The sequence below is a fragment of the Amblyomma maculatum genome, chromosome 1 (genome assembly GCF_055883805.1).
Source record: "Amblyomma maculatum isolate TAMU_Amacu chromosome 1, ASM5588380v1, whole genome shotgun sequence".
Classification (NCBI taxonomy): Eukaryota; Metazoa; Arthropoda; class Arachnida; order Ixodida; family Ixodidae; genus Amblyomma; species Amblyomma maculatum.
This window is the reverse complement of record NC_139344.1, coordinates 43,802,299-43,825,400: the sequence shown is the minus strand read 5'-3', so window position 1 is coordinate 43,825,400 and position 23,102 is coordinate 43,802,299. Positions and strand designations below refer to the sequence as shown.

General features: G+C 45.9%; 1 protein-coding gene across 1 annotated transcript; it reads left to right on the top strand.

Annotated features, from left to right (window-relative positions):
- Positions 1–5,397: 5,397 nt before the first annotated feature.
- LOC146202234 (uncharacterized) lies at positions 5,398–22,592 on the top strand. Its single transcript, XM_084600498.1, has 3 exons — positions 5,398–5,616; positions 19,555–19,813; positions 22,318–22,592. Exons 1-2 carry the CDS (start codon positions 5,398–5,400, stop codon positions 19,759–19,761), a joined length of 426 nt encoding a protein of 141 aa, XP_084456624.1. The 3' UTR covers positions 19,762–19,813; positions 22,318–22,592.
- Positions 22,593–23,102: the final 510 nt, after the last annotated feature.

The window sequence follows — 23,102 nt, the reverse complement described above, 5'->3', positions numbered from 1 at the left end:
CCCTCCCCTCGTAATATTTAAGAGGAGTCCGAGATCCCCACAAGCTTGAATTCAAGCATGAGGACTGTAAGAATACAAACCAGGTAACCATTGTTTTGTTCTTGTCAGTGGTGTAATTGGAAGATTTCTTCTCTATCATTTCAACAGTTTCACATTGAGTATTAAAAAAAACCAGAGATGGAGAAAAATAATGATTTCTCCCCTTTGTATAAAAAGATTTGCGAAACAGGCAACCAGCCACTTTCTCTCTTTATTTCCCTTTCCACCAATGCTCGAATCACTACAGACCCCCTCCAATTGAGCCAGACTTTAAGCACTGGGCTTCACAAAACAAGGATTATTGGTAGAAGCAACAAGCAGATTACAAGAAAGATTCTGGAGGCAAGAGTCATCAAACAGAAAAAGGGCTTGTGCGTCAGTGCACCTTCGATTATGCTCAGTGAAAAAGAACTTGAGATCCTGTAAGTAGCGTAGGTTTACTCAAAACGCTTAGTATGTTATATCTTTTCTTTTATGGCAGTTTTCGGTTCTATAACTGGTGATTTTTAAGGCTAACGACACGACTTAATTCTGCTCATTCATACTTTATATTTTGACAATGGAAGCCCATATACAGCTCAACCTGGCTTTTTCATTTGTCTTCATCGAATGTTTAGCGGTGAGGCATGTGCTTGCTCATGGTGTATACTACTTCACTTGCGTTTTGGATTTTTGTGATTTCTTGTTCATTGTTACTTTTTTTTGTTTTTTGTCAATGCTTTGTTAGGAAAGAAGACTGGTATACGTGTATATGACGTTTTGACTTCGGCTGAGTCACATGTTATGAAAATGTGCATAAATTCCTCAGTTTTCCAGTAAACCTCAGTTGACAGTCAGTGCTGTGTTCATCTCCCTACCTCTGACCACATCTATTTCAATCTCAAAGACCTCATTCCAATAGTAACATGCAGAAGTATTGATACAGTCATAAATTTATTACAATGAATAAGACTTTGCTGTCAACCATGATGAACTTGACTTTCTGCAACATCTAATGTCAATGTCAAAGTGAAAGTGATCGCTCCTTCTGCTTATATGCTTCGCTTATTATTAAGGAGATTATTAAGTTGGTTAAGACCTCAAGGCAGAATATTAGTTTAAGTAGTTTAGTCACAAAACAAAAAAACACGGGAAAGAAATTATAACTGAGCTTTTTCTTGGTTGAAGCGCCGTACAGGGGAGAAAGTAATCATATTTACACAGGTGGAAGCAGGCTTAAGCATTTTAGAGCAGCTCAGGGAGCAGTAATAAAGTAACTTCGGAGCAGCTTTGAAGCAATAAAGTGAGAGTTTTGGAGCAATCACATTATGTCTTGGAGCAAGATTCTAGACTCGCTTTTAATAATAGAATTCTAGCTTCCTCACTTAACTCTTTGACTGTCGAATATTCAAAAAAAAAAAAATCACCTCCAGTGTCGAACTATTTCAAACGCTATGCGTTTAGCGCAATACCTGTACTGCAAAAACGCCGCGGGACGGCATGCGGCCGCAGCACCTGTACGGCAAAACCAGTCAAAGGGTTAAATAACAGCAAATGGAATGCTGCCTTCTACACTTCATAATTGAAGATCGTTTAACTAAGAGATTTATACTGTTTTGTAAGATTCAAAGGTAGACTTCACCACTTTGATGCACTCAAGTATCGCCACTAGTTCGAAGTTCACATCAATGAACAGTACATTCCTGCTTTCTATCTTGTGCATATGCTTTCTGATCCTGCGCCTGTGCCGATAAATTTCTGGATACTGGCCAGTAACGCCTTCAGGGAAGATAGGTGGCACTTTAAGTATAGCCTTTTTCCCCTTCAAATTCATTACTTTATGGCCCTCTGTGGCTGCTCAAATTATTGCTTGAGCTATCTTAGTTTCAACACACTGGCGATAGGCCCTGTATGACCTTCCAACACTTTTGAAAACACATTTAGTGACTGGCACCTAAGTGGCATCACCTCCATAAGAGTTCCAAGTGTGCTTTTGTCTGTCGTAGGCATGACAGGCTAGGTGGTGAAGCACCTGCTTGTATTCACAGCAGAATCGCTAGAAACAAACCGTGTAGTTCGTTGCAGCTGGACAAGTTTCCAATGGCTCGTAGTCATCATCGGCCAGACTATACCAACTGCAGGATGAAGGCCTCTCCTATACTCCTCTACCTATGCTAGCTGCATCCACTTTACTCCTGCAAACTTTTTAACCTCATCCGCTCACCTAACTTTCTGCTGTCCCCTGCGACGATTTGCTTCCCTTGGAATCGTTTATTACCCTAAGCGAACATTACATGCCCTGCCCATGCCCATTTCATCTTTTTGATTTCCACTAGAATGTAATTAACTCAAGTTATTTTTCTAACTCACTCTATGTGCTTCCTATTTTTTAATGTTACACCTACCATTTTTCATTCCATAGTCATCTGCATTGTCCTCAACTTAAATAAAACCCTTTTCGTTAGCCTCCACGGTTCAGCTCCATAGGTAAGTGTAAGATGCAACTGTTGTATACCTTCCTCTTGAGCAATACCGGTAAGATACTAGTCATAATCTGAGAATACTTACCAAATGCACTCCATCCCAATCTTATTCTTCTAGTTATTTCCCTTTCATGATCTAGATCTGCAGTTACTACCTGTCCTAAGTAAACATATTTGCCTACCACTTCCAGTGCTTCGCTACCTCGTAGTAGTTTGGTGCGCCTGCTTCACTCGCTGATCTCATTTTCCTCACCACAGGCGATTCAAAAGGCTGGGAGTAGGTGCTATATCAAGTGCACAAAACATTTTCCGTAACGAATTCCTCAAATTTGCTTATAAGCAAACATTATGCTGCATACTTTTCTAGTATATTAAAATTTTATACGTATTAGGCTCGGGTGACATGCATTACACCTCTGCTACCGGTGTGCTGCCATCGTTTTGACTACACCAGCCACATACCCTGTATACAGAACTCATAACAGACCATTGCCCAGCTGCGCTTCTCATAGTCGCTTAACTTAATCGTCTCGGATTGCGGTTCTTGCTGTCAGTACCAGTAATGGCCCACTGTGCCACAAAACCGTGCTCCACTAAATTTAATGCAGTCGAGTTGGAGCAATTTTGGAGCAGGGAAAGCAGGCTGGAGCAGAATGAAGCAAATGGAGCAGCACTTCCACCCCTGCATTTAAGATGCATGCAAAGAAAGGAATACTGCAATCAAATTCTAAGTTCATTCTAAGTTCAAAAGGCAAGCCACCATGTCAGTGTTACCACTCAGTATCCTAATTTCTAAGTTCAATATCACAGGAAAGACAATTGTGCCAAGCTCAAGTTTAACACCGTTCAACATGATCCAGTTACATATATATATTCCTGCCGAACATAATCACAGTTCCCATATTGTAAGAAATCTTTATCAACCATGCTTTTAATTATGTGTTTATTGATACCTCAGAGGTCCTAATGCGAGACTTTACAGAAGGGCTTGTGCACAGTGATAAATGGCGACAGGCTAGTGGTATACATGGCTATGATTAGACAGGTTCTTTGATGGCAGTATTGAAGCTTACAGGATCACTGATGAGGGATGATTCCAGTTGTGAACAGTGCTTGCGAAGAATGACTCATGAAATGTAGTTGTGCGGGCATGCGGTGAAACGCCACTTTTACGATGACCTGTGCGAGGTGTTCTATACACAGATTAGCCGAGACGACTGCCATGAGGTCTTGTATGAAAAGCTTGTGATAAAGGCAGGGGCATGAAGTACAGTGACCAGAACAGAGACTGTAACAGATTTCATGGCAGAGATGCTGAAGGAGTATTCGAGGGAATGAAACTGGTGGCATGGTTTTGAACAGGCTCATAAGGTTCAGTAAAATTACAGTAGTGTGGATCAACTATATGAATGGTATATTAAAGTTGTGATCACACAAGGGTTTTGTAATCTAATAATTTTACGCAAGAAGGTGCCAACCATGGGTAGGTTACGATAGAGGTATCCAACAGTTCTATTAGAGTAATTAGTTACATGGCTTACAAGGCAAGACAATGTTAAGCCATTAGTGAGGTGAACACCAAGATACTTAAACAAATTCTTTGAAAAAGTAGTACTAGTGTTAATTTTGTAAGTAGGATGTGTTGTTTTGGCAGTGGTGAGAAGAAATCAACAGTCTAAAGCTTCTCAGGGACGGAGGCCACATAGCACATCATTATTGTATGCGAATTAGATATAAGGCAGAAGCGTCAGACGAGTTGGTTACAGATCAGCGAAGTACACAGTCAGCAACTAAAATGTAGATGGTAGAAGTTACTGAAGGGAGATCGTTAAGAGTAAGGGACAGTGCTTTGTGGAACACACAGGTGAAAGAAAACTTTGAAAAACAGGACTGGGTATTTGCAGTAACAAACCGCGCGCGGTCGGTCAGAAAGCCTTGGAACAAATAGAGGTTTGTTCAATTCAGACAGCTTCAGCAGAATGCGGGCAACGTGAAAAATGCGTGCAGACAGGCGACGGAACTTCGGAAAAGCGGTAAAAGAAAATCGAGTACCGAACCTGCTGGATATTTTTTTCGAAGTTAATATTGGGATATATTGGGGGCGAAAGGCACCATTTCGGCTCCATCTTAGTGCCTATAAATGTGCGATTCAGGGAACGTAGGAACGGGAGAATGCTAAATATTTTTTACATACTCTTGCACACTACGCGAACGCGCACACCTCGTGAATAACGCGAAATAGAAGTGTCCTTTCGCTAAGGCAGTTTTGGGAAAACTGCTCGCAGCTTCGAAAAGACCCGTTTAATCTGGAGTGCCCGGCATTGCAAAAGAAAGAGCACATAAACGCCCTTCCAGAATCAGCCAAGCGATCACATACGGTGATTACATAAACACCGCAACCTTCAAAACGAAAGCCAAGACCACCTACACGTTGAGAATATTCTTCTTCCATGGCAGCACAAACCAAATCACGACCCCCATACACAGGCCTTTTACATACGCTCTTGGTTTCTAGTATGCCACACTGTGCACCATTCATGCTTCAAAAATAAATCTAAGACGCCCTGTTTGTGAAGCAACACGCAAATATGATTTGTTGCAGAATGAAGGGAGAGACCGACGGGGTCCACAGGGAGGAGCACTCTTTCAACTTCCGTGGATGCACGAAGCCTCTACTGCGTCTATCGCCTCTGTCGTTACTAACGTAATCCATGAAGAAACTGCAAGATGAGCACTGAGGCACGAAATGTGCACGGCGCAAAAATCGCGATTCACACTACCACCCATTCCAAACGTCGCTTACAAGCACACGACACGTGATCTGCCTCGGGCTTTCCTGCAAAAACGCCAATCCGAAAATAATAAACAAAGCCAAGCCAATCCATGGGTTGCATTAATGATTTCCGTATTTTCACCCGGTTGCACCAAGCTTCTAGCTTCTAGCTTATTCCAACCGGGTCGCAGCAACGCCGGCCGTGTTCCAGGGCCTGTTCCAGGCTGTGTTGAAGCCAGTGAGGCCGAATTCAAGTCAGCAGGCAAGAGCCTCGCCTCGGGCATTGCGAATCCTATGACCGGCCTGTTCGCTGAGGAAGCCAAACCCAAGCTGGCGATTGAGGTGCGTACTCGTCTGGATTGATACATTTTTTCGAGCGAGTGAAGGGGTTGCGTTTGATCAGACCAACCACTACAGGCCTTGTAGATAAATCAGCTGCATATGCAAGACCTGCGAGGTATTGTCTCAATCACAGTATTGCGGGATGCGGAAGACCGTGGCAGACCTGCGTTCCACATCATCTAAAGGCACAGGTGGGCAGTCTCGTGCCTTGATTTAGTTATTTACCCTCACTTTCGTCTTTCCCATCCCGCTAACATATCGGAACATGCGCGGGGTGCCACTTTTATAGCTTTTGCAGAGAAATATCGTGCGTTGAGCGTGGGCGCCAAAGATTATTGCTGCACAAGACTGCTGCTCATATGGCGGCGATTTTAGGAATAAGGTAAAGGGCGTGTTACTCATGCATTTCGTCCCCCATGCTTCCTCTGGCACGCTTCACAGGCGTGGCTGTCAATTTTCACTTTAGATAGGCTAACTGGTCGCAACACTAAATGCCAATATACTGTACTACTCTGATCACAAACGTGGCTCGAACGGCAAGACAAACAAGGAAACGAGGGGATCGAGCGAATTATTGTACAAGTGAACGGAACGTCTTGACAACCGGTGCAGATGCTTTGCTTAGAGAGCCTCCCTGTGGGAGCCATCTAAGCGGCACCGGATGAAGCTTCTATGTATGGCGCGCGTACGATAAGAGTGATAATGATAAACCCCTTTTGAGAGAAGAGAGAACGGGTGGATTTTGTTAGATCGTGCGGAACGAAGTTTGTCCACGTGCTCTCACATTCTGCATTATTGCGATCACGACAGTGCTTTTTTTTTTCTTCCAGAAATGACCAGGCTCCACGGTTATCTTTCTAAGCTCTGGGTGTGCTGATGGCGCATCACAAATTATAAATCACTTATTCCTAGGCGACCCGGTGTATCCAGCTTTTAGGGATATATTTGTTTGTGGGGCGCATGAGGATTCGGTTAAGGGCTGGGTCAGCGTTGTGAGCGATAAATCATAAGCATGGCGATGGTAGGTGGCACCTGAAAGGGCCTAAGCCCTGATTGGGGCGTAGGGTTGTGTGACGTCACGCGGCAGTGTGACACAGCCCATTTGGCAGAAGCAGCGAGGGGATATAGAACTCTCAGGGGTTCTTGCACACCGATTCAGACAGATGCTATATATACCCTTTGCGATGCAGGCTCTTGAGAAGGGCTTTATATCTATGTGCGATTATCTTTCACATAACATTGTTGCTTACAGCGGCACGATAGGGAGTATGCGTGAGATAATAGGGACACAATTACAGGATTAGTGATAAGTGTTTTTCAGAGTGCATACACACCAAGATCCGCACGGCATCCACGGATGGAAATCGTTAACACTGTCGCGTTGGTACTCTTGTACCTTCCACGAAGGCTCCCAGGTCAGTGAGTTCCACGAAGGCGTGCCTGGTCAAGCTTTAGTTTATGGTGCAAACAATCTTTGACCACGTCAATGTTTACAAATTATGTTTCCGGCGCTTATGGTTTGGTTGTTTGCGGTGAGGGTAACGGCGGGGCGAGCCGACCAATTTTAAACACGCAGCTTATGACATAATGATTGCATGTGGGTTTCGGACGTCTTTATTTTCTTCCGGTCCATACTATCGGGGGTCATGTAGATGAATGATGACTCAAGCAGAAGGGACTTTGTCATGCAACCTGACAGGTGGGCTACAAATGAAGCTTGAATAACTTCTTTTATATGTATTAAAGTCTGTGCCTCCGGAGTCCGGACACGACCTACGTGTGTAACAATAACCTACTCTGCACGAATGGCTGAGACCCTGCAAGTTTTAGGCTACCTAACGTCTATAAATCTTTGCGGCCAATCGTGGATATTAGAAGGTATTCAGTCGACAACCTTCGACGTTGAAAGCGTATTATGTCATCTTGCATTGAGAGACTGTCACACTTGCAGTCAGGTATTCCGTGCTTGCTGAAAAGGTAGCACTTTTGGCACCAAATGAAATGCGATCAGCGGACCACGTGGAAAAAAAAAAAAAATTTCAGCTGAGGCAGTCTCAATGCCATCGTTTGAGATGGGAAATTTGTTCCGTTTTGCGACTGTTTTGCTTCTGTTATTTATTTAGCAATAGTCTTCTCGTTGTGCAATTGGAGCGCCACATTTAGTCTCTTCAAAGATGATGGCTTGCACAACATGGTTTCGCTGTCTAGCGGCTATAGCCTGCGTGGGTTAAGTGAGCGCTCTTAGCTCAAAAGGCATACAGCGTTTTGATTTGGCTTCCGTAATATCACTCGCACCACCCACATATGTCACAGCCTCTTCCGGTTGCGAAACCACCATCTCTGTCTCTCTCTCTCTCAAGCAAGAAAAGAAGTCGCAAATCGGAAGAACGAGCCAATCTCTGATGATGATAGGCAGACTGCCTCAGCTGGATACTGTTGCATGCACTCCGCTGTTCGCATTTCATTTTAGGGCTCAGGAAAAAAGTATTTTACTGCATTTTACAAAGAACACATTGCATTTCATCCAGCATTCCTTTTAGGCGAACAATAAGTCGTCGATTTTTTTATTGCTTTTGTGCTTCTTAAAAAAAGCAATTGTTTTGAATCAAATATGAATATAGGTCTAGGTACTTGATATATCAAATAATCTAAACTTGTGTTGGGCGTATCATAGCCATAGTTGCTTATGCCTCATAAAATCCCATATAACTGACATTTGACGTCGATATTGCATACAGGACTGGCGGAAGCAGTGATATAAGACGAGGACAAACCCACAAGCTGGCTGGACAGCATCCTCCTTGTCCTTTTCACTATCATCCTTATCAGCGACACAGCTGAGCCACCCATAGGTGGCGCGTGTTGGCTTTTTCAATTCCAAGTGATTTATGCTGCAGCACTAATGCCTCCACTTTGAGTCTAGAAGATCACTGTGATCAAATTTGGGTAGCATTTACCCTATTAACATACGAGCTTTTTTGCTCGGCGCCATACTCAGGTAGGTTGAATGTGGTCCGTTTTGGTTTTGGTGCACCTGTACACCACTTAGTGTAACAAGAGCCTAAGGGATTCTGCAGCTGAGGAATCGCAATGATAAGGTTTTTATATCCATTCTATATCTACGCGTACGGAATTGCGGCTAATACCTTGCGAACATGGCAAAAGTACTTCTGAAAAGGATTTAAATTACATTACTAATTACTCTGCTGAAAATCTCAGAAGAGTAATTAAATTACTCATTACTGCTCCTAACAAGTAATGAAGTTACATTACAATCACTTCGACAGAGTTATTCAATTACTTTCAAATTATTTTCTAATTGTTATCCATGCAAAAACGAAAGTAAAGCTAGTAAACAAAACAAAACTTATTCTCCAGACATGATTGATTGAAATCCGTTTATTGACAGCCCTGAGTCATGCACTTTTGCTTCATGCATCTGTGTGGGCATCTGGTGGCCGAGGCGGGTGCTGAAGCACACACGTCTTTTCGTCTTCCCGCCAAATTCCGTCCCAGAGAACTATTCCTTCCCTTTTTCCTACGGCACCTGACATTATAAAAATAAGACAACCGCAAAAAAGAAAAAGTAGAAGCATGGTCGAAAGGTCGCGAAATGAGCTGGCCCGGAGCTGTCTCCGCCATTTGTAGGAGAAGCTAGGTTATTTATTCCTTCCGTAGTTCCAGGTATCGTCCTCGGCACCTCGCGCTCAGTAATGCTCACGCCGTGGACCCTTCTGCCTGTCTACGCCGCCTCAACCCTCGTTCCCCCCGCGGTGACGAGTGCAACCAGGAACCACTGTGCCTTAGCCGACGCAACAGGGAGTGCCTCTTCGCCGCGCTTCCAACTAGTTTTCAACTCCGTTCTTCTTGCACAATTTGTGCTTCGGCATTCCCTTGAAGCCTTGTTTCCTGCTGCTTAGAGAAATGTTGCATGAGATAGCCGCACAGTGAACCTGCCACACAGGAGGTCTCAGACACACTGTTCTGCTCCATGCTGCCTCCTTTTGTCGATCTGTTACGCTGGCTTCTGCTTGCCGCATGTCGTTCCTGCTTTTGCAGCATTCTACTTTGTTGTCTATTGAAGGAGTAGTGGTGCATTTAAGTGAAAGTAATTTCGAAAGGAATTCTGTTTGCTGCGAAACCACTGCCAAAAAGAAATTCATTACATTACTAAACTACCAAGCCAAAAAAGTAATTCATTACATTACAAATTACCGTGAAAGTAATTAAATTATTTTTTTCATTACTGTAGTTCAAATACTGCCATGTATGCTTGCTATTGGCCATCCACGGCTGCATGATCTATTTGAGTTCGTTTTACGAATTGGCGCAGGTAGTCATAGGGGAAAGCTCTGGGCTTACCAGTTTTAGATGGGCCTGCAATTCGTCTTTGCAGGTTAGCGTCTCATGCGTTTGTGAGAACGAAACAATTTCTTTATGTCAACGTCCCGATTCGATTTACCGTACAAGTGCTTTCATTGAATTTGTCGTCCACCGCCCTTACGTGCACGTTCTATCGGGAAAATCAGCAAAGGGATACGGTGGCTTTCTTCGTACTCTTTGTGCCCAGTATTATCGGCTCGACCGCCCTTAGTTTATGGAAATGCTGGGAGGCGCCTCTCAGTAGAAGGAATATTTATTCGGGTAAAGACAAAACAAAACGCAATTGGTGGCGGTGAGAGGTTTGAATTTTATTTTCTAGTTTTTCAGTATGATACTTGTGGTAATTACAAAAATGGAGGCGTCCATGACAGTACTGCATGTGTATCTGCGAGTAGAACTTATAGCGATACTTAAAATTTGTATTGCTGTGACAGAATCGGGGTAAACTGCAAAAGTCGAGGACGGGAAAGGCCGTGTGGTTGGTGAGAGCGGTGCCACTTTGAATGCTCTTTTTGCGCACAGAGACGACTAGTTTCACGGGTGCGTATTTTTTCACTGTGTATTTTTTCACTTGAGTTGTGCTTTAGCTTGTTGGTATGATTGCATGGGCAGATGATGCTGCGCGTTATGAAGAGGGCGAAGCTGTCCTGGTAACTTTTGTGTTCATCGTCGTGTTTTCGCTCTGCTACCTCTAGTCATCTGCTACGTTTTCAACAACGTCGCAAGAATTGGCCGCGTGTGTGGCCGTTTTTCAAGCGAAATATCTTAATCGACTCTGCACTTCAAAGGTTGTAGACCTTAGACTTCAAGAAATCCAGGATTGGCCACAACAAATCTCTCGGCTTGTGCACTATGCGTACCCTGTAAATTATGTGGCCTGAGCCACTTGACCACAGTAAGTGCTGGTACAGGTAGGTACTATCAGGAGGCATATAAATTAGCAGTCAGCGAAGCCATGCAAACCATAGGAGTTAGTTTTTTTAACTTGTGCCGTTGACCTGAATTGATACTGTAATCGTATTCTAGATTAAATATAATGTAGCAGATAGAAAGCGGAACAAAACCAACACTACGCTCATGGGACAGGAACCCATGGCCCCCGACATGTCTCATAGCCATTAGTCGCTTCGGTACGTTAAAGGCTATAAACTGAACGAAAATTCGCAGCAGTTCAGATTCTATAGATGCCCTACTGATATAACTTGGCCCGGCATAGAGCCGCCAGAGGGCCGCCCGTGGACAACGTCACAGCCGATTGCAGCCTGTAGCTCGGAAATTTTCTCGTGCCCTTTGTTCGCTATAGGCCCGCGTTTAATTAAGGGAGACCGGGGTGTAGTGGTGTACAGTATTCTCCAGGCACTCAGTTCTTTGTCGCCACACAAGTGTTTGTCTGTACGTGCTGATGGCGAAGCGATATATTTGCACCAGCACGGATGGTTCGTGTATTTATTCTCCCATTCGTGATTTCGACAAAGCGAATTCATGTGAAAAAACACGTTTTTGTGTGCCATGTAGTAAAAGTTTGTCTTCGTGATTGAACTAAGATACAATGAACATCTGTAGGGAGATTTTAAATTAGAGGACAATTTACATTAATATTAATATTAGCCTTCACTGGCTTTTCAATGGAAAAGCGCGTCTGTACTCATAGGGCGAGTGTTAGGGATAGAGAAAGGCTGAAGGTTTTGGTACTTCCTCCTGTTTAAGGAAGAAGATGCATTATTTTCTATTGGTAGCTACTCAAACTTGCTGTGGCTTTTTGTGTTGCTTTAGCAGAAAGTGTTTGTTTGCCATGCGAAGTCATTTTCTGCCGCTCAGGCTGGTACCTGTGTTTGTAGTTTGTGGTGAAATGATGATTTCGCATCGCATGTTTTTTACGTTGAGTGGTTTAAGGGTAAAACAAGTATCTCCCATGAGCAATATTAGCTGGCGTCCACGTGAGTGACCGTCCATGCAACGAAATTCGGATAACGTCACCACGCCGCCGTAAGATGTCAAAGCACATGTTAGAGTATGCGCATAGTCATGATTGACGAAATGACGTTCTACGACCAGAAAGAAAAACATCATGTTCATAATCAAGACACCACTTCAAGCCAGGAAAAGAGCAGCATCACTCAGCACTTTCCTTGCTAACGTACTGTAAGGTGCGGTGTCTGCTCAAACATTACTCATATTCATGCCTCAATTTGATAGTGCAGTATCGCCATGGCCGCCAGCGGCGCGCCAAGGAACAGATGCCACGCCGGTCAGCGAGATAGCAAAACCTCGGTTTATTTTCGAAGTAGGCTAGCCCTTTATAGGCATGCGTCACGTTTGAAAGGGAAAGGGAAGAAGATAGAGCGGCTATAGTGGCTTCCGCTCCGAGCGCTGACGCGTGCGCAACGGAAAAAATGCTGAACCAGAATATGCCACACTTTCTCCGTAAAATAGGAAACGCTGCACTGGTCTGCGTTGCCTCGTAGAACGCCTAAGGGCTTGTTCGGGGCTTGCGGCTTCCTCTCTCTGTGCTGGTTCGGTCGTAGGCTGACCTGGAGAAGCTACGCCGGGGAACTGATTCGGAGAGTTTGAGCCGCTGGGAATGCAGGTCCTAGGAGTAGTATGGTCTGCAGTCGTTGGCGAGCTAACTAGGGGGTTTTGCTCGCTCACATGACTTTTGAGGTGGTGGTCATCCGATGTACAGTCTTATTGCAAATGAACTTGATCTGCATCTCGCCGGGCCAGGCTCATCGGGGTTGACACCGTGGCCATCCTGGAACCGGATGCTGTCGTAGCCGTCCCGATTTCCACTTGCCCCCCTTCCGCAGTTCCGCAGGAAAACATTTGACTCCGGTAGCAGGGTCCAGGCATCTTGACCCTGCGGTGGCTCTGCAAGCGTAGACGGAAAGCTCGAGTCCAGCCGGGATCGTAGTTGGTAACCCAAAAGCATCTCCGCAGGGGATTTTCCACTTTTCAGCGGAGTTCTGCGGTAGTTGAACAACAGTTCTCAAAGCTCTTTCTGCGGCTCCATTCGACTTACGGTGACAGGGGGCGCACCGTAGATGCACTATATTATTTTTTTGTTGCAAATGTAGCAAATTCCTGGCTGGTAAATTGCGTACTGTTGTCAGAGACTAACGTTCGTTGGACTCCGAATCGACTAAAAATGGAAAGCAGGCAGCTAACAGCAGTTTCAGTGTTGGCATGCACATGTGGTATGGCTTCCTTCCATATAGTATGCGAGTCGACCACTACAAAGATCATTTTTTCTGCGATTGGACCTGCAAAATCCACGTTAATACGCGACCACTTTTCATAGGTGGATGGCCAATTAACTAGCGGAGCGGCCGCTCGAATCGGCAGGTTCTGGATGCAGTTCAGAGAAGTAGCTGATATTTCCTCAATGTCCTTATCTAATCCTGGCCACCAAAACAGAGAACGTGCAACTGCTTTCATAGCCGACGATCCCTCATTAGTCTCATGCAGAAGACGCAACACCCTTGTACGAGCTTCTTTCGGTATTACCACACGATGTCCCCAGTACACTAGTTCATGCGCGACTGACAATTCCAGCTTCCGATCAAAGAATGGCAGTATGAAATGGGGTAATGAGTTTGTGGTTCTGGGCCACCCGTTCATAACGTAACAAATAACCTCCGTCAAAACTGCGTCTGCGGCTGTCCAGGCAATGAGCTCACGTGTTGTCACGGAACCTTTGTCCTGTCTTTCTAGTTATAAGACGTATTCTGGAGGTTCATCATCCCCGACCGGTTCCGGAGCTCGTTGTTGTAGGCGGCTCAGGGCGTCGGAGTTGAGTATCTGCTTGCCCGGAGTGTACTGTAACTTGTAGTCGTAGGCCCCGAGACAGAGTGCCTAGCGCTGGATGCGTGCGGCGGCCATTGCTGGTATCTGACGATCCGGTCTCAGCAGGCCCAGAAGCAGCTGGTGGTCAGTTACCAGCGTGAATTCTCGCCCTAGAAGGTAGTCTCAAAATTTTGTTACACCAAAATTGTGTGTTAGTGCCTCTCGTTCTAGTTGGGAATAGTTCCGTTCAGCTCGTGTTAATGTTCTAGAACGGAACCCAATTCACCTATGAACGTTACCGACTGTGCGGAACAGGATTGCTGCCACACCCATCGGGGACGCGTCACATTCCAATTTCAATTCCTTTTTCTTATCGAAAGGCAACAGAACCTGGGCAGCCGTAAGGCTTTGTTTAGCCACATTAAATGCGGATTCGTTTCTCTTTCCAGCGCTAGCGTGCATTCTTTTCCAATCTCTGATATAACGGGAAAGGAGTAGTCGACATGTTAGGCAGGAACTTGGCGTGAAACGTCGGCATTCCGAGAAATGCACGCAGTTCCACAACATTACGCGGGCTTGGTGCATCTACAATTGCCTCAACATTCTTTTCTATCGGGTGAAGACCGTCTCGGTGAACTCGGGGCCCCAGATAAGACACAGCCGGTCAGCGCAGTTCGCACTTATCGTATCTAAGTTTCACTCTGTGTTCTCGGAAGCGTTGTAGGACGCTTCTTAATCGCTTAACGTTATCGTTTTTTCTTTCTGAGACAAGCGCGTCGTCTAAATAAGCTTGTACGGCCGGATAGCTTCCCAGCACCTCATCCATCTTTCTCTGGAAAATTGCCGGTGCCGATGCTATTCCGAACGGTAGCCTATTAAATTAGAAAAGCCCTTTGTGCGTGTTAATGATGCAGACGTTTTTTGCCGCTTCGTCAAGTGGTATTTGGTTTTATGCATCTTGCAGGTTCAGCGTGCCAGAAAAGTCACCATCGCTCAAACGGGCAAACATGTCATCAATAACGGGCAATGGATGTTGCTCGGTGGCACAAGCTGGGTCCAAAGTGGATTTAAAATCGCCGCAGATTCGGACCGTGCCATTCTTATAGCACATCTACAATTGGTGTTGCCCATTCGGAATGCTTCAGTGGCAACAGCACGCCTATAGAAACTAGCCTGTCCAACTCCTGTGTCACTTTATCGCGCAAAGCCTTGGGAATGGGCCTGTAGCCTTACTAAATCTGGGAATGAATCCCTCTTTAAGGTGAAGACTAGCGGGGGTCCCATTGATGAAGCTTAGAACAGTAGAAAAGATGTCCTGGTCATCATCATCATCAGCCTGACTATACCCACTGCAGGATGAAGGCCTTTCTCATATTTCTCCAAATAACCCGGTTCTGTGCTAACTTGACCCTTGCGAACTTCTTAACCTCATCCGCCCACCTAACTTTCTGCCGCCCCCTGCTACGCTTTCCTTCCCTTGGAATCCAGTTTGTTACCCTAAGCGTCCATCGGTTATCCTGTCTTCGCACTACATGTCCTGCCCATGCCCATTTATTCTTAATTTCCACTAGAATGTTAACTTGAGTTATTTCTCTTACCCACTCTGCACGCTTCCTATCTCCTAATGTTACCCCTACCATTTTTCGTTCCATAGCCCTCTGAGTTGTCCTCAACTTAAGTAGAACCCTTTTGGTTAGCCTCCACGTTTCAGCCCCATAGGTGAGTAGAGGTAAGATGCAACTGCTGTATACTTTCCTCTTGAGTGATACCGGTAAGCTGCTAGTCATAATCTGCGAGTGCTTGCCAAATGCGCTCCATCTCAATCTTCTTCTCATTTCCTTTTCATGATCCGGATCGGCGGTCACTACCTGTCCTAAGTAGACATATTATCCTACTAGTTTCCGTGCTTCGCTACCTAACTTAAACTGCTGTTTCTTCCCGATGCTGTTGAACATTACCTTCGTCTTCTGCATATTGATTTTCAAGCCTACCATTCTACTTTTCCTGTTTAGGTCATCAATCATTATTTGTAGTTCATCCCCCGAAGGCAGTGTCATCAGCAAATCGCAGATTACTGAGGTATTCTCCATCTACCCTTATCGCTAACTGCTCCCATTCCAAGTCTCGGAATACTTCCTCTAAAAGGGGTTTGAATAGTACTGAGGAGATCGTGTCTCCTTGCCCAACACCTTTCTTTATGGGAATTTTGTTACTTTATGCAGAACTATGGTTGCTGTGCAGCCACTATATATATCTTTCAGCACTTTCACGTAGGGTTCGTCTACGCCCTGATTTCGCAATGACTGCATCACCGCCAATGTTTCAACTGAGTCAAATGCTTTTCCGTAATCAATGAATGCTATGTATAAGGGCTGATTATATTCCGAACACGTTTCTATCACCTGATTGATGGTATGGATATGATCGATAGTAGAGTGACGTTTCCGAAAACCTGCTTGATCCTTTGCTTGATTGCACTCTGGTTGTCCTGATTGTATTAGCGATTACCTTAGTAAATATCTTATACGTAACAGACAGTAAGCTGATTGGTCTGTAATTTTTAACGTCCTTAGAGTCAGTCCCATTTCTTATGAATGAGGAAAATGTTTGCATTCTTCCTTGGCTCCGGTACCGTCGATGACACCAGACACTGCGTATACAGGGTGACAAGTATACGGGGTGACAACAAATCTGTAGTTATCTGATCCTCAACAGCTGATTTCCCCCATTTCATAGTTTCTAATGCTTTCGTCACCTCGTGATTCGTCACTGGTGCTTCGTCTGACTGGTTTTCCCTACCGCCAATCTTATTACTGTCTTGACTACTTTGGCTACTGTAGAGATGCGGTAGCTGCTTTTGCGGTCTTCCAGCGAGACGTCTTGGGCTGCTATCTGCAAGATTGGAGCTCCTGCGTTGTTGAGTAGACTAAGCAAGTCACGTTCATAGAGGCTCGGTCCCGCACAATCTAACACAGTTAAAGGGCACACAACGGACGCCCCTTGGTAGCGGACGCGTAACTGAAGTTCTGCTAGGACAGGGAGGCGGCCTACGTAGCAGGAAAACTTCGTTTGATGTTTTCAGGCTTGGCCACTGCTTGCGATACTTCTCTTTGAGTTCGCGAGGGATGACGCAAATTGACGACCCGTTATCTACCTCCATTCTCAATTCCATGCACCCCCACGAGAAACCTCTGCGAATAGTTGGCTCCTGAAAATAATTCCTTTCAGATGCTGGTGTCCAAATGTGCGACGTCTCTGTTTCATCGTTCGGCGAGCCTTCTGCGACAGCCAAAGTGTTAGTTCTCTCGCCGCCCACGTCTTGTCTGGATGTGACACACGACGTCGGCACTTCCGCGCAAGATGACCTTGCCGCCCGCACCGGTAACACCGAGACTTGGCCCCGAAGAGGCGTTTTCTTTGTGTTTCTCACTGCCGCATTTATTGCAAGATTCGGTGTTGTAACGCTTCTGTTCAACACGATCCAGCGTCTTTCCGCATGCCTCTACTTTGAGTAGTGGCGTCTCCTCGGCGTTCATCGTTTTTACATCGGTTTCTGCAGCCTCTGCTGCAATTACTATTGCCTCCGCTTCTTGTAGCGTCAAGTCCCTTTTAGACAAGAGCTGTTTCTGTAGTGCACTCGACCTTAAACCGCAAACAATACGATCCCGTAGCCTCCGGTGCAGACTGCTTCTAAAGTTGCATTTATCCGCAATTCGCCGTATTTCCTCCAGAAATTCCTAAATTGGTTTCCCTTCAGCCTGGCAACGGTTACAAAATTTAACTTTCAGTGATTTCGTTCCTTTTTGAGTCGTTTGGTTTGGTTTTGGTTTTCTGGCGTTTAACGTCCCAAACCACTGCGCCATCCCGGCTGGGCTTTTTGGGTCGTAAAACTCGTTCAAGGTTGCAATTGCTTCTTCATAAGTCAATGCATTGGCGTGCGTGGAGCTACTTTCCCTGTCAATATCTGGACAGTGTTCATGCTTAATGCTGCCACAAGCAATGCTCTCTTCTTTGCTAATCTGCAACGGCTTTTCCTTCAAAGTACGCTTCAACGTTGATAAGGTATGGTTCCCACTAATCTGTACTTTCGTAAAAGTCTGGTAGCTTGAGATGCGCCATGCCTTCCAACGATGCAGTCCGGTGCTGGGCTTCTTTCACGACTTGTGCGTCGTGAATCCTCGTCGCCACTGTAGCGTCGCCATGGCTAACAGCGGTGCGCCAAGGAACAGAAGCCATGCCGGTCAGCAAGAGAGCAAAACCTCGGTTTATTATGGAAGTAGGCTAGAGAGCAAAACCTCGGTTTATTTTGGAAGTAGGCTCACCTTTGTTAGGCATGCGTCGGGTGAAAAAGAGAAAGGGAACAGGAGAGAGCAGCGATGGCGGCTGCCGCTTTGAACGCATGCGTGTGCAACGGAAAAAATACTGAACAGAATATGCCCCACATAGTCACGACTACAAGTCATAAACACGCGTATTATTACTCAGCACTTTCGGAAACAACATGTTGTAAGGCACAGACATTTTATTATGAGCACACTTGTGTCGCTGCATGGTACATTCATACTATGCATGACGCAAAAACAAACGTGAATTAAAAACAGATGATGCAAACAAAGGCGCCTTTAGACATGCGCGTGTCTGTCTCTTGGCACGCAGCTCAAGCGGAGGAGAGGATGGAGCGTGCTTAGAGAGATCATCAAGCATAAGTTACGCCAGATGTAGCGCGAGAGAATGTTTTCGCATTTCCGCGCATAAGCAGTAGTTAGTGCCTTTAAAGAATTTTTTCTTGCCTGCAACAATCTGAAAACGAAGGCGAAATAAAACGTTTTGGCTGCAAACCGCTGAACTTACGAGGTGTCATGCCAGCGAGAAATTGATCGGGGTTTTTAAAAAGCTGCCAACTTCTGCCGTGTTGGGCGTGGTAACAGCCGCCCAGAAATTCAGCCGGGCACCAAACTCCTCCGGCGAACACCTCCTTCACAAAATTCGGGTGCTTTCCTGCAGAGCAATGGTGCACTGGACGCGAGCCATGCCAAGGAGAGCGAAGCGGCGTGTTTCAACATGAACTGAGGAACGAGACAGCTCGGCGCCGTGGCCCATGCAGTAGAACCCTTCCCGCTCCGCGGCATATTTGAGGCAAGAGCGCTGCAAGCTCTCCCATTGGTCCTGCGAAAGTGCTGCCGTCAGATTAGACCATTTCAGTGTCAACGGATTCTCGGTTTACGGAGACTGAAGTGCTTGTGCTCGACACTCCGATAGTTAGTTCGTCACTAGAATCCATTGCGAGCAGTTCGCCCTCTCTGAGCCTCAGAAAGCGGACGCGGCGTAATCTCCCCGGCCGTCGCTGTGCGAAAACCGTCGCAACTTTCTGCCGCAGAGCTGATCTCGTTGTGTCAATGCCTGTAAATAGTGTATAAAGCTTTTTCTTCATTTCACTAGTGCCGACTCGGATCCATCGCTACCGTCTAGGGAGCTGGCAGCACTCGTTCACGAAACGGGTGATGAGCGCTATGCAACCAACTCCTTGGCACAACCCTGTTGACGGTGGGATACTGTATGATAACGCCACCGGCACAACAGCCGAGTGCCTCGTCAGTTCATGCCGCAGTGCCGGTCTTGAGCTTCGTCCTTTGAGGCGTGATGAACAACTTTTGGTTGTAAGCTCACTTTGTTGCGGCGGGTTGAGTATCCGGATGTCAGGGTTCCTTATGCACAGTAAGTGGCGCAGTTGGGGAAAACTGTAGGGTCGGTCTATTTTTTCTCCTTGCGCAGTGCAAAGAAGTCGTCATTGCTGGCCCTGAGAAAGCGTTCAAGCTGATCTCCGATTCTGAAGCCTGTAGCATGGCGCCATGTGTTACAGGCCGCTTCCTAGCCAGTGAGACAAGCTGTGACCAGTCAGCCATATTAGCCCCTGGCTTTCTTGGCCGTACTGAAGTCAGTGAGACCGGTGGCAACTTGGAAGCCAGCAGACTCTTCTAGCCCCATGAGCCGCCTAATCAGGCAGCAAGCAAAGTCCAAGTTTGCCATCACGGTGCGTACGCTTTTGGACTACACATTTTTAGCTCGATGTAATTGAAGGGGAGTGTTCGATCGAACAAACCTATACGTGCCTTGTCGATGTGCTAGCCACGTAGGCAGGACATGCCAGGTGCCGTCGTTGCTATTAATAACCAAGCGGCGAAGTTTTGTTTCATACGCTGTATTGGAGCGTTTATACCTTCCCTTAATTTATAAGCACCTTGTGTGAGAAGGTGGCCCCTTGGTTTTCGCTGTTAAGGGTGCTCTCGTTTTCTTGGGGTACGTTACGGAGTCAATATCTGAGAAGCCCTGCAGCCTTGTTATTTTTCGCAAAGACGGTATCTAATTAGCATACGTTCTAATAATTATTTTTGAACCAGGAGCTGTACCGCTGTCGACTAAAGACATCGTGCATGATATTCGGTGTAGATTTAACGCGATAGCATTACAGTTGCTGTGCTCTCGAAATTTCTGCGTGAGCGTTGTGAGTGAGAAATCAAACCCTTGGTACTGGTACCTGGCAGTAGAGAGCGCAAGGCACTGATTGGTTGCAGGGTTGGGCAACGTCACGCAACCACGGGACACAGCCAATTTGGCACAGGCAGCCAACTAAGGCTTCTCACGTGAGTTGGGTGAGTAAGTGGGATCAAACACTCGGGAATTTTGCATTCCGAGTCAGACATATGCTACCCTTTGTCATGCAGACACTTTAGTGCGGTGTCATTGAGCAGGGCTTTATATCTATGTCCGGTGGTCTTTCACATATTATGGTTGCTTACAGCGGTACGATAAGGATTATGCATTACACAACAGCGTCACAATTCAAAGATCAGTGATTAAGTTATTTGCAGAGTTCATGCACACCAAGATTCACATGGGGAGCCACGGACGGGAGGCGGCCCCACGCAGCGTCTGAGTCAGCACACTGTTGACTGTGTTTCGTGACAGGTGTGAATTGCAGTGCTGTAAGTTGGGAAGATACGTGTAATAAATTAGTGGTACTGTTCAAGTATCCTACAAAAGCTGGTATCGTCAAGCAGCATTGCGAGATTAATTATAAGGCGTGAGGGGCTACTGATTTGCAACTTGGGCAGAGATGCTCAACAGCCTCTTTATAGACAGTGATCACACGATCTTGTTACGTTAGCATTCAGTCGTAAGCTACTAGTCATAGGCGATCGTGCCCTCTTTAACCAGGCCGTAGGAACGCGACGACATGGCCTAGGAACAACGTAACTCACTCGTCATACAAGGGCCCCGAAATAATGATTTCTGTCAACCCTGCCATTTCAGAGGAGCAGCCCGAGTCAGCAGATCTTCCCAAATTTGTGACAGGATATGGTATCATCACATTTAACAACCCATCGGGTAATAGTGGTCGCCCATGTGATCATCCTGAGATGGCAGTGGCAAGTAGGTCAAAGGTCAAGGTCGTGGCTCACCAGTAATAATAATAAAACACAACTACTGTACTGAGGGTTTAATCCCAAGAGTAAAATAACTGATAAGGTGCGAGAGCAATAAACGGAGAGTTCATCATATAGAGGATGAGAAACAGGGATACATTTATACCAAATAAGAAGGCGGCAGTATCTCTCAGGCCACTTGTAACATCGGAGGTCGATCGACAATTAAAACATGTGCATAATAAAATCTTCGTTGTCTGTCACTAATATTGATTGAAACTAGGGATATATAAGGCATGGACTTTGCAATTGTTCTTCGATTTCTGGCATAAATAGAAATTGGATATTTCGGTTTAAATTGAAACAGAAGTGATAATAGAACTGCGAGTTTAGTTTGCGACATTCCGTTTCAACTGGAAAGGGTAATTATTCTCAGACGTGCAAGATATGGTTAGGTGGCTATTAGTTTGGTTTTGGCTTTTCGGGTTTAATGTCCTAGAGCAACTCATGCTATGAGAGACGCCGTAGTAGAAGGCTCCAGATATTTCGACCACCCGAGGATCCTTAACGTGCCCTGAGGTCTCGCAGCACACGGGCACTTTGCTTTTTGCCTCCATCGAAAAGAAGCCGCTGCGGCCCGAATTCGATTCCGCATCCTTGCGCATAATAGTCCAGCGCCCTTTTCAGTGCACCACCACGACTATGCGTTAGGTGGCTATAGGGATTTACTCCTGACCAAAAGTGAAAATAAACTTAGCTAGGATAGCAACAGCGGTGCGAAACGATGTGACTGGTGGTTGAGCATGCAGAGTACTGTGATTTCAGGTGTGACTTTGGTACCTTACAAGCTCATTATCATTGCGTGTTTTGAATGGTTATTCGGTTACGCACGGTGTATGGACTTTGTTTAGGACAATGACACTGGGCGCCATGAAAAGGTCTCATGATCTGGCTACTGCGACTACCGAGTTCCATTACTGCCATCAACACACAGATAACGTGGTACCTCGCTTATCTCCCTCGACCTGACTCGACAACCCAAAGATAAGATGGCAACCTAGTTCTTAAAAGTAAACTTTCGTTTGCGTTCGTGTTCATCGGCTATTTCCAGGATGGGGCCCACTTTTCTGCCGAGGAGAGCCTCTACGATGTCTGGAAGGATGAGGCCTGCGTGCGGAGGCGACTTTTCACCACCCCAACGCCGACAGAGGGACCAATCTGGGCTCCCGAAAACAACTGCCGGGCGAGGGCGGCCTACTCTACCCATCACCGGTGTAGGCGCCAGTCACCGGCTCAGGCGGACTTAGCCGATTTCTGTTAAATAACACAAAAGCCTAATGCGAAATAATGATTAACGATGATTAGTTATTAAATAATGATAATGGTGCATAAATATATTGAAATAAAAAACAAAAAAAAACATCCGGGTACGCTGCACATTCGTCATCCCAGCCGAGCCGGTTATCCGTTGTCAGCAGAACTCCTACAAGAAAAAACAGCGCAAACAAAGCCGCGGGGTTCGGCGCTCAACGCCAAGGACTGCGCTGGGTTTTTAGGCTGGACGAAACAGCATGCCTGGGCAACACGGAGAAGGAGCCCTCAGCATCGTGCAGTGAACAAGAGCGGGAACCGTCCTCGAAAGAGGAGGCAAAGTAGAGATTAGACGAGTGAGACGATGTTCCGGAAACGACGAGCGAGACGATGTTCACGATGGATGCTGTTTCCCGTCACGAAAGCCTTCCTGCGAGTCGTGATATTTTTTTTAACTCCGAGAACATCTGACAATGAGTTTCAATTATGTATTTGTGTTTATTTTAATATTCTCTAGCGCCTTCCCCTGGCACCGCAAAGGTCGCGACCAGCACTTGGTTGCCCGAAGGAAAAGACCGCATCTGG

Excerpts from the sequence above, each read along its gene's own strand:
- LOC146202234 (XM_084600498.1), top strand. The coding sequence starts at position 5,398 with ATGATTTCCGTATTTTCACCCGGTTGCACCAAGCTTCTAGCTTCTAGC. Across the intron at positions 5,617-19,554 it reads AACCCAAGCTGGCGATTGAG|TGCAAAGAAGTCGTCATTGC; the intron begins GTGCGTACTCGT and ends CTCCTTGCGCAG.